Source organism: Apodemus sylvaticus, chromosome 17 (genome assembly GCF_947179515.1).
Source record: "Apodemus sylvaticus chromosome 17, mApoSyl1.1, whole genome shotgun sequence".
Taxonomy (NCBI): domain Eukaryota; kingdom Metazoa; phylum Chordata; class Mammalia; order Rodentia; family Muridae; genus Apodemus; species Apodemus sylvaticus.
Window position 1 is genome coordinate 636,003 of NC_067488.1, and position 12,385 is coordinate 648,387.

Sequence of the window (12,385 nt, forward strand, 5' to 3'; positions counted from 1 at the left end):
AGGCTTGCCTCAACTCAGACCCAGCAGCCTCTGCCTCCCTAGTATTCTGGGGCTCAGCTGCCACCACCTGTCATAAATTCAGCTGCTTTTTCCTTGCTTGTCTCTTTGTCTTTGAAATGTCTCCTCCATTCTGTTTCATGCCCCACTTTCTGCCTAGTCATTTTACATTTTAAAAACTACAGTACTGACCTTTCTTCTGTCAGGCTTCTCAGAAATTATCAATAATTGAGGAAATCCCTGGTTTTTTTTTTTTTTTTTTTTGGAGGGTTTTTTCTTTTTTGTTTTTAATTTATTGAAAAGGGAAGTAAAGGGAAATAAAAATACTTTATGATAAAATTAAAGATTTACATGGAAAATATTTCAGATAAACACGTTAAAATTAACAATTTTTATAGAAAATTAAAGAGCAAAGTGATAGACATGCAAAACATTGCTAAATTAATTGAAATATGGGATAGAAACATTTTATGATAGAATTGAAGACTTATGTGCAAAATATTTCTGATAAAATTGTAGAAAAATGTTGAAAAACATGTTAGAATTGAAGATTATCATGAAAATTTTATATAGATATAATAATGATAGGTATAAAAGTATTCCTAAGTTGATTGAAAGTGAAATTATAAACATTTTCTTATAAACTTGAAGATTTACATGGAAAATATTTCTGATAAAATTGAAGAAATATATAGAAAAACATGTTAAAATTAAAGATTATCATGGAAATTATATAGATAAAATGATAGGCATAAAGATAATTCTGAGTTGATTTGAAGGTGGAATTATAAACATTTTCAGATAACATTGAAGATTTACATGGAAAATATTTCTGGTAAAATTCAAGAAATAGACAAACACGTTAAAATTGACTATTTCATGGAAAATTTTACATATAAAATGATAGATATAGCCGGGCGGTGGGGGCGCACGCCTGTAATCCCAGCACTCTGGGAGGCAGAGGCAGGCGGATTTCTGAGTTTGAGGCTAGCCTGGTCTACCCAGTGAGTTCCAGGACAGCCAGGGCTACACAGAGAAACCCTGTCTCGAAAAAACCAAATCCAAAAAACAAAAAACAAAAAACAAACAAACAAACAAAAAAGATAGATATAAAAACTCTTTCTAAATTAATTGAAGATAGAATTAGAAACATTTGTGATAAAATCAAAGATTTACATTGAAAACATTTCTGATAAAATAGAGGAAGTACATAGAAAGACATTAAAATTGAAGATTATTATGAAAAATAATGCAGATAAAATGGTAGTCATAAAATCCTCTTCTTGTCTTACATTTCTATTTCCCACATTGCATTTGCTTTTCGTGAGTTCCACATATATTACCAGTTAGTGTTTATTAGTCTATCAGTCTGTCTGTCTCATTCCTTCAACATAAAGGGTCTTACATAGTGTTTCCACTGTATCTCATTGTCATCAACAGTTAGTCCAGTCTGTTAAATGAGTAGCATGTATCAGGTTCCAAGAACAGAGGGTATAAGTCCCTATTTCAGAAGTGTGAGTCTGGCAAGGTAGACAGGGAACACTTATAAACCAACAAATGGGACAATCACTGGGGCGATGAATCAATAAACAAGTGATGTTAGAAAGCCATACATGGGCTGGAGAGATGGCTCAGAGGTTAAGAGCTCTGACTGCTCTTCCAGAGGTCCTGAGTTCAATTCCCAGCAACACATGGTGGGTCACAACCATCTGTAATGGGATCCTATGCACTCCTCTGGTGTGTCTGAAGAGCTACAGTGTACTCATATAAATGAAAACAAATAAATTTTAAATAAAATTATATATGTAGAAAGCCATACATGAGAGGAAGGGTGACCATTTTCTTTTTTTTTTTTTCATCATTTTGCTTCTACTCTGATTTTAAATTTTGTGATTTTTTTTTCTTCTCTTGATTTTCTTTGCTTACTACTGCTTTCTTGTTTACTACCATTTTCATGCCCCTTCCTGCATCCCCGTCCATTTTCAAGAATAGTTGATATAATCTTGTCGCATTGCTGCTTTCCTGGTAATTTCTTGATCTATTCTGACTTTTTGAAAATTTCCCTTGCTACTTCCTCTATCAAGCAAGGGTATCTGTTGTGTTAGAAGCACGGCTCTCATCCAGACAGACCACACCAGGCCAAAGCAGTTCCATGTGGCAGAGGTTTACTATGGGGGAAGAGGGCAAAGGTGATGGCCAAGAGAGGCCGAAGGAAGAGAGAGAGGGAGAGTCGGAAGGGTCTGCCTTTTATTTGGATAGTTGCATACCCACTTGCAGGTAAATGTGGGAAGTGAGCCAAGTGGATTCTGGGAATGTGTATCGGTTGCCATGGCTGCAGATGTTCAGGTCCCTGTCATCTAGGTGTGATGTCACTGGGTTCAGAGCTGATCCTGATACCAACAGTATCTTTTGTATTTTTTAAGATCAAGACATTCTCCAAAACAAAACTTTGTGTTTTTGTCATCTTGGGGTTTTGTGTTTGAAGAACAGTGGGTCTTCAATGTTTGAGTAGAATATATGTTGGTGTGTAAGATGATCCGTTTTCTTTATATATTATTTCATAGAAATGGTGGTGGAGATGAGCTTTGTGCATGCTAAGCACCTATACCACTGAGAGTCTTTATTATGAGAATGTTGGTTTTAGGATGTGACACTGAACTGTGGACTATGTATAGTGACTTTGCTCAGCAAAAGAAAGTCTGCAATTTCTGGTGCTTTACTGTGGAACACATACTGGGTTTTGGTTTCCTGTTTAAATCTGAGGGTGGATTCTCAATGTCGTTTTCCATTTTCAGGGAAGACTCTGTTCCTGAAGACAACATCTGGAGAGGCATCCTTTCAGTTGTTTTCTTTTTTCTCATCATCAGCGTGTTAGCATTCCCCAATGGTGAGTCACACGTCTTAAGTTAATGAAGTTCTCCTTCTCATGTTCTTCTGAGTTTTTGAGATGCAAATCATCTAGAAGATGGGTTTTGCATAACTATGCTGAGCAGACTCAGGAGCTATTGCCTATGCTGCCTCCTCCCAGCTCTGTCACCCCCATGGCCTTAAATGTATTTCAGTTTTTCTCCTGTTTGATGGGGTAACAGGAAGGTATTCTGAGAGCTAACTAAATTAATAACATTAAACCTGTGTGTTGGCTTGCTTTTTAATTTCAATAACGAAATACCTTGGACTACATACCTCATAAAGCGTGGAAGTTTTGAAGCTCAGTTTTCAAGCTGAAAATCCATTCTACATGTTACTGGCTCTGGTGAGGCTCCTTGCCTTTGCATGATAGAATTCTCTACAAGAGAGGGAGCTTACATGGTAAGACTAGGTTTGAGATTTTATAATGACTCTTTGAGGAGAACTAACCAGGGTCCCAAGAGAACTGCATTATTCATTATGAGGGCAATACTCTATGACCACCTACTATGTTCTGCCGCCCTCAGCTTCCACTGTCTTTTCATGTTACTATTGTGGGGCCAAGCTCCTGACACCTGAGCCCTTTGTAGCAAACCACATGCAAATCATGATGAATACTAATCTCTTGATAACTGTTCTTTATATTTGTTTGTTAAGCTGGTTTTCCAGGGACAAGATCTCCCTATGGCTGTCTCAAACTTGCTCTAAAACACAGGGAGGCCTTGACTGCTTGATTCTCCTTCCTGGGCCTCTGAGTGCTGGGATCACAAGCAATTACAGGCATCCACTGCCATGCCCAGCTCACCTGTTCTTCTCTGTAACGTTTTTATTATCACTAGCTGAGGTGTACAGTACTCAGTATATTGTTTTGTTTTGTTTTGCCAAAGGCAGAACTAGCTCCAATGAGTAATGAGTATTTATTACTTAAGCAATTTACTGTTATCACAGTTACCTTAGCTGTTTGCGCATTTGGATCAAGAAGGAATCTGCTGATTTCTATAAACCCCTTCTGTCAGGATTAGATAAAGAGGCAAAACTATTTGTGCATGCTTCTAATTGGTTCATACCTCTCTGAAGTTTTCCTTAGAAGTTGCTCTATTTTGTTCTTAATCTCTCTCCATATCTCCTTTCTAGAATGTTCTGTACTCGTTCTCTGTACCCATTTCTTTTTTTTCTTTAAAGATTTACTTTATACACCATTGCTTTCTTCAGACACACCGAAAGAGGGCATCAGATCCCATTGCATATGGTTGTGAGCCACCGTGTGGTTGCTGGAAATTGAACTCAGGACCTCTGGAAGAACAGTCAGTGCTTTAACTGCTGAGCCATCTCTCCAGGCCTCTCTACCCATTTCTAAATTCTTACTGTTGCCTTGTATTTTTCTTACACCTCTGAGATTTTTTGCAGTCTGCCTTATGCTCCATGGATCTACTCAGATTTTAAATAGCATTCTTCAAGATTATTCAGCATGCAGGCTCCCATGCCTCAGTAGACTGCTGTGTATGGCTTAGGAAGCTCATTCTGAAAGTTACTGAATGTTGCTGGATATGAGCCATGGCAAAGGCCTCCAGGTTTCCCAAGCTGGTGGCAATGGAATTGTGTTTTGTTATTTTGTTTCTTCTGTGTAGCACTGTGTTTATAAAAATGTGGTGGTTTTTACTGGTAGCCTGGAAGTCAAGACAGTAGACCCACAACTCTGAGTTTCTTCAAAAAGGAATTCCTAGTTCCCTATTATTTGGGAGCTGGGTTTAGCGTCCTAACATTTTAGCCTTTCATTGTGTTCATTTGTGTGGTGTGGGTGAGTGTGTGTATGCATTCCTAAGTGTATATGTGTGGAATGGAGACCAGAGGTTGACACTAAGTATTTTTGGGTCACTATCCATCTTACATAGTGAGGCAGGTTCTCTCATGTGAATCCTGATCTTGCCAATTCTTCCAAGAATGATCGGACTCTACCACTTTTGCTGTGATTACATACACCTGTGATTACAGGACCATCATACCTGCCAGCTAGCTATGTGGGGGCTGGGATTTTGACATTTGGTCCTCACATTTTAGGGGAAATTACTTTACCTGCTAAGCTACCTCCCAAACTCTCATCTCAGCTTTTAAATTTACCGTTAGTGGAAATCTTGCACTATATGAAAACCTACAGACTGTATGCAGATATAATAAGCTTTTTTCTTGATGCTTGATGTTTCTAGTTATTCACAATTACTAAGATTTGAGGACAAGATAATACATTATTCACCTTGCTGTAAAATTTGCTAAGAACAACCTCTCAATGTCAGATATCTTTTTGGCTCTACCATCTTCTGTTTTCCTTATATAGGTATCATTCAAGGTCTTCAGATTTTAAGCTTAGGAGACTTTGGGCATTATTTAGTCCAGTGTTTCCTTCCAGGGTGCCATGTTGGAATGTTGTTGAAGCCTTTGTTTGCTTCCCATGTTCTATTTCAAAGGTGTTATAAAAATACAGCTTAGTTCTTGGTGGTCATGTTTTCATGACTTGAAGGGGTATTTGTCTTTCTGTCTGTCTATCTTTCTATTCATTAATTTTCTGGTTATTTTGAGTCCAGAGCTTTCTGAAAATTTGAAGTAAGTCTAAATAGCCCTGATTTCTAAGTGTGTTTTCCCTGGTGCTTCTTCAGTAACTGAGCATTGGTTTCTTTCACATATACTTTTCTCAGGTACCAAACATTTGGTTAACTTCTGGGTTTTCCTCCATTCTTCAGTGAAGTCTTTTAATCATGCCCTCTCTCATCATGGTACTGTGATTTTCTTTTGATTTGGGGAGGTAAACCCATGCTCTTGGTCCCTACCTATTACCTTATCATTAGCCAAGCTATGCAGACACTATAGTCCAGATGAGAAGAGAAGGACCCATCTAGAGCTCACCTAGTTCAGCCCACTCAGTTTATAGATGAGAAGGCTGAATCCTGTGACAACCAGTTATCATCTGAGATCAGCTGCTTTCCCCAATCTGCCTGACTTTCAGGCTTGGGTCTGTGTCTTCCTACCTCAACCTTTCTCTAGGCATCTCTCATACTAGATCCACTAAGTAGAGTTTTCACCTGGCTGTGTGATAATGCTTCCCCTTCTTTTTGTTTCGTTTCCTTTCTGTCAGGTTTTCTCTTTCCATAGTGTAGACTTGGTTGGCCTGTGCATAGAATGCTTTGGCTATTGCCAATGGCAAGTCAAGGTTAGGCATGATGCTATTCTGCTACCCTCAGATAGTATGTGATTAGAAGAAGCTAAGTTAGGTGGTGGTGGTGCATGCCTGTAATCCTAGCACTCTGGGGAAAAAAAAAACCAAAAAAAATGAAGAAGAAGAAGAAGAGGAGGAGGAGGAGGAGGAGGAGGAGGAGAAAGAGGAGGAGGAAGAGGAGGAGGAGGAGAAGAAGGAGAAGGAGAAGGAGAAGGAGAAGAAGAAGAAGAAGAAGAAGAAGAAGAAGAAGAAGAAGAAGAAGAAGAAGAAGAAGAAGAAGCAGCAGCAGCAGAAGCAGCAACTAGAATATTGATCTATTGATCTGAGCCTTCTTCTGAAGAGATAAAAACAGGAGCTGCAGATATCTTTATAGTAACTAAAATTCCAGATAAGTAATCCAACCCCAATGAAAGCCAGAGTTTCATCAAACCCCTGAGAATTAACATTAACCCAATTAACTACAGAGCTGCATGAATCATCCAGATATCTCTTAAAAGCCCCTCTTCCCATCACCAGCACAGCAGCAGTAAGCTAAGGAAGCAATCAGATTTCAACAGGCATTTCCAAAGCTTCCAGAGAACAAACCATATCAGGAAAGCAGGCAATAAGCCTCTCTTACAACCCTGCTTGCCCAGCAACATGTTTACATTGTTTTCCAAAGGCTGTTGTGGATAGGCCTGGTGCTGTTCTTGTGAACCAATCCTCTAATGAATAAAGGAGCCAATCACTGAGAAAGAAAACAGGACTTCCAGGTTGGATGGAAGGAGAGAGGAAGCAGAAGAGAGTTAGTCCTCTTTGAAACCTGGACAGCAGTGTGGTAAGATGTAGCTGCTGGAGTTTCCTAGGATCATGGCACATCCACAAAGATTCACCACTGGAGGGATCAGGTTTTAATAAGGCTTAGAAGATTAAGTTTTAGTTGTTGCGCCCAGAGATGGAGTTACCATTGTTTCTCAGCTAAGTTTGTATTGCATTTTCCTTCATGCAGCAGCTAGTCTGGGTTCAAGAGAGAAAGGTACAGAGGCTAAGCTTTGGTTGCCTTAGAGGTGCTCCACAAAGGCCATAGGGATTTGAAGCGTGGGATTAGTGAGGTAGCAACTCACCAGTGGGAAGCTAGTGAGCTGGGTGGGGAGATTGTAGAATTCAGAATCAGAACCTCCATGAGATAAAAACAGATTGGCCATTGCCCACCAGTGCATGGCCAGCCAGGCCACTGGAGCAGAGGCACAAGTGTGGGAATATGCCACGTTGTTTCTTTAATAACTCCTGTAACAATATTGTACCTGAAGTACTAGCTCAGGCAATTAGACACATAAGGAGGTCAAGGGGATACAAATTGGAAAGGAAGAAGTCAAATACCATTATTTGCAGATGCTATGATGGTCTACCTAAGTGACCCAAAAAACTCCATTAGAGAACTCCTACAGCTGATAAACAGCTTCAGCAAAGTGGCAGGTTATAAAATCAACTCAAGAAAATCAGTAGCCTTCCTATACTCAAAGGATAAGCAGGCTGAGAAAGAAATTAGGGAAATGACCCCCTTCACAGTAGCCACAAATACCTTGGTGTGACTCTGACCAAACATGTGAAAGATCTGTATGACAAGAACTTCAAGACTCTGAAGAAGGAAATGGAAGAAGACCTCAAAAAATGGAAAAATCTCCCATGCTCATGGATTGGCAGGATTAATATAGTTAAAATGGCCATTTTGCCAAAAGCAATATACAGATTCAACCTGATCCCCATCAAAATCCAAACTCAGTTCTTCATAGAGTGAGAAAGAGCAATTCTCAAATTCATCTGAAATAACAAAAAACCCAGTATAGCTAAAACTACTCTCAGCAACAAAAGAAATTCTGGGGGAATCAGTATCCCTGACCTCAAGCAATACTACAGAACAATAGTGTTAAAAACTACATGGTATTTGTACAGTGACAGGCAGGCAGATCAATGGAACAGGATTGAAGATCCAGAAATGAACCACACACCTATGGCCACTTGATCCTTGACAAAGGAGCTGAAAACATCCAATAGAAAAAAGATAGCCTTTTCAACAAATGGTGCTGGTTCAACTGGAGGTCAGCATGCAGAAGAATGCGAATTGATTCATCCTTGTCTCCTTGTACTAAGCTCAACTCCAAATGGATCAAGGACCTCCACATAAAGCCAGACACTCTGAAGCTAATAGCAAAGAAACTGGGGAAGACCGTTGAGGACATCGGTACAGGGGGAAAGTTCCTGAACAGAACACCTATAGCATATGCTCTAAGTTCAAGAATTGACAAATGGGACCTCATTAATTTACAAAGTTTCTGTAAGGCAAAGGACACTATCAAAAGGACAAATCGGCAACCAACAAATTGGGAAAAGATCTTCACCAACCCTACATCAGATAGAGGGTTAATGTCCAATATATACAAAGAACTCAAGAAGTTAGACCCCAGAAAACCAAATAACCCTATTAAAAAATGGGGTACAGAGTTAAGCAAAGAATTTTTACCTGAAGAACTTTGGATGGCTAAGAAGCATCTTAAAAAATGCACAACTTCATTAGTCATTAGGGAAATGCAAATCAAAATAACCCTGAGATTTCACCTTACACTAGTCAGAATGGCTAAGATTAAAAATTCAGGAGACAGCAGGTGTTGGCGAGGATGTGGAGAAATAGGAACACTCCTCCACTGCTGGTGGGGTTGCAAATTGGTACAACCACTCTGGAAATCAGTCTGGCGGTTCCTCAGAAAACTAGGCACGACAGTTCTGGAGGATCCTGCTATACCACTCCTGGGCATATACCCAGAGGATTCCCTAGCATGTAATAAGGATACGTGCTCCACTATGTTCATAGCAGCCCTATTTATAATAGCCAGAAGCTGGAAAGAACCCAGGTATCCCTCAACAGAAGAGTGGATGCAAAAAATGTGGTATATACACACAATGGAGTACTATTCAGCCATTAGAAACAATAAATTCATGAATTTCTTAGACAAATGGGTGGAGCTAGAGAACATCATACTAAGTGAGGTAACCCAGTCTCAAAAGATCAATCATGGTATGCACTCACTAATAAGTGGATATTAGCCTGGAAAACTGGAATACCCAAAACATAATCCACACATCAAATGAGGTACAAGAAGAACAGAGGAGTGGCCCCTGGTTCTGGAAAGACTCAGTGTAGCAGTATAGGGCAAAACCATTACAGGGAAGTGGGAACGGGTGGGTGGGAGAACAGGGGGAGGCTTATGTGATTTTCGGGGAGTTGGAGGGGCTGAAAAGGGGAAATCATTTGAAATGTAAATAAAAATATATCGAATAAAAAAAAAGAGGAAGAAAATAATTCCTGTAACAAAAGGTCTACACTTTACATAGGTCATAAAACCCATTTTTTTCTGTGGAGGAATCCTTTAGAAGCAGGTGGGGGGGGAGGGGGGAAAGGACTTTGCAGGTTTTCGGGCAGCTCCAGCTTTCAGGCTGCTGGCCTGCTAGAGGGACCACATTCCCGAGTCATGTATATTATGTGACTCATCTCTTCTCTGGTGTTATCACCTTATTCTCCGTTCTCCCCTCCCTTGGTACTTGCTTCCAAACAAAATCATGGGCATGAAGGTGAGAATGGAAGTTCCAAATTAATGTTTTCCTTCAACGACATTTGGGAACACACCTTCATACCCAGCATGAGCTTCATGGGCGTGTATTCTGGAATTATTAAAGGCTGCACCCAAATGCTTGTCTATAAGTCTTTTTGTTCATGACCATGTGACTCATCTTGCATGTGTGAATTCAGATATGACACCAGTGTGGTAGAGTTGGTCTACTCTTATGGGCAAGGCTCTGTGATTATTTTCAAGTGTCTGCATAACATGAGTACTAGAAAACTCTTTTCAGAATAGGTTGAAGGATGAGGAAATTTTTTACACTCTTCTATAACACGGAGTTCAGAGATAGCATGGCTCCTAAGCTCCAATAATGCAACAAGTGGCTGTGGAGACCCACGTCCTTCATCTCTTTCTCATCTGTCATCTTAGCAATAGCTCTGGATGGCTTCACCCAGATGGTCTTAAGCTGGAACGCAGGCTCAGCTGTTGTCCATCAGCAGATGAGCTTAGGTGAAGAACCTGTCTGTGTGTGTGTGTGTGTGTGTATGTGTGTATGTGTGTGTGTGTGTGTGTGTGTGTGTGTTTGTATGGTAAGTATGTATGTATGTGCCCATGTTGATATGAATGCATATAGGCATGTGTGCTATAGCATAGAGATGGAGGTCAGTGATGACCTTGGGTGTTGGCCTCTCTGTTGTTTGCCATTACATATGCCGGGGTGTGTGGATTGTGAGCTTCCAGGAAGCTGTCTCTTCTGTCTCTTCCTCCCATCTTACCATTGCAGGCCTGGGTTGTAAATGTGAGCTGTTGGAGTGAGATTTGTTGTTCTGAGATTTGAACTCAGGCCCTCATATTTGCACAATAAATGGTTATTGACTAAGCCTCCTGTTTTTGATTTTTGAGACATGGTGTCTCAGTTTGGGTTTCTATTGCTGTGAAGAGACGCCATGACCAAGGCAACTCTTTTTTTTTTTTTTCTTTTTTTTTTTTTAATGAATATTTTTTTAAAGATTGATTTATTATATGTAAGTACACTGTAGCTGTCTTCAGACACCAGAAGAGGGTGTCAGATCTCTTTACAGATGGTTGTGAGCCACTGAGCCATCTCTCTTACCTTTTATCTAACCCTTACCCACTGAGCCATCTCTCCAGCCCGACCAAGGCAACTCTTAAAAAGGACAGCATGGTGCTGGGGAAGGAACTGTGAGTTCTGTATCTTAATATGAAGGTAGCGAAGGAGACCGCCCCACAAGGCCTGAGCATAAGAGAGCTCAAAGTCCACAGCCACACACTTTGTTCAACAAGTCCACACCTTCTAATAGTGCCACTCCCTATGGGCCAAGCATTCAAACACATGAGGAATGGGAGCCGTTCCTATTCAAACCACACTCAGGGTCTAATTTTGTAGCCTGGGCTGGCCTTGAATTCCTAATCCTCATGTTCCAGCCTCCTGTGCTACTAGACTGTAGACTTACGCTGTGACACAGAGCTTGAAAAATTCTTTCTAGAAGCCTTTAGTGTACTTGTTCTCTATTCTCTTTGGCTAGAATTGGGCTATATATTACTTCTGCCCAGCCCTGAGGGCAGGAATTTATAATACCCAGAGTCAACTGGGCATATAGATGTCCAGGAGGTATGCAGTGATTGGAAAGTTGCAGAGGATCTTGGGTTACCTCTGGTGGTTTAGAGTGTACCCGAGTTAAACAAGAGAGAGGTGGACACTCAACAGATTACCCTTTGCCTATCAGTGGATGTATGGCAGGATTAGGTTCTATAATGGGGCATTTTTTGGACCACCAGCTCCTAAATAATGACATGGAGGCTTGATTTTATTTATGAATGATTAGGCATTATAGCTAAGCTTATTTCCAACTACCTCATAATTCAATTAACCCATTTATAGTAAACTAGGTTCTGCCACCTGGGTTGTTACCCCCTCCTCAGATTTATATATCCACATCTGGGTGGTGAATCTCCCACACTTCTCTATCCCAGACCCCCTCTCTCTGCCTAGAAGCCCCTTCTTCCTTTCTTGCCTTTGGTGTAGCCCATCAGCTTTTTAGTAAAACTGTTCAGAAGGTGAGAGAAGGAATGTTTGTACGATGTGATGTTGCCATATAAATGACACTGCCACAGTCTGGCTGCTCCTGACTCTGCCAGGACAGAAGCAAGCATTGAGTGATCTTCACACAGTTCACAATGATATCATCCCAACAGGGCTTCTAGACTTCTTCCTAGTTCTATAAAGACCTGTAGTAGTAGAGCCCTTGGGAGACGAGGGAAGGAAAGGGTGTAATGTCGATTTCACAGTGCTTTCCACTTCCTCCTTCCTAGTCCCCATTCTTCTTTGGTTCTTTTAACAAAAAAGAGGACCTTCCAGTGGGCTCCTCCAGCCTCTGTGGCCCCTGAGTACATAAGTGACTATAGATCTGACTGAGAAGCTTCATCTAACTATACTATTAGCTGATTGTAGGCAAATTACTTCAACATTCTAGGCCAGTTTCTTCATCTGTGCTCCCCAAGCATGCTCATGGAGCTCATCTGACATGACTGTTTTTGTTACAGTCCGTGGGTCTATCTCGGGATATCCAGGATTCCTTGGTCCAGGAAGGCACGGGTCCGGTTGAAATGACAGACAGAACAAACCACACACACACACACACACACACACACACAC

At 40.6% G+C, this 12,385-nt stretch overlaps 1 protein-coding gene across 1 annotated transcript in view; it reads left to right on the plus strand.

The window, feature by feature from the left end:
* The window catches only part of Ptdss1 (phosphatidylserine synthase 1), a 103,276-nt gene that overhangs the window by 27,866 nt on the left and 63,025 nt on the right, over positions 1 to 12,385 (plus strand). The window contains exon 2 of the mRNA XM_052160570.1: positions 2,793 to 2,884. Coding sequence (XP_052016530.1) covers positions 2,793 to 2,884 — 92 coding nt within the window. The remainder of the gene's footprint in view (positions 1 to 2,792; positions 2,885 to 12,385) is intronic.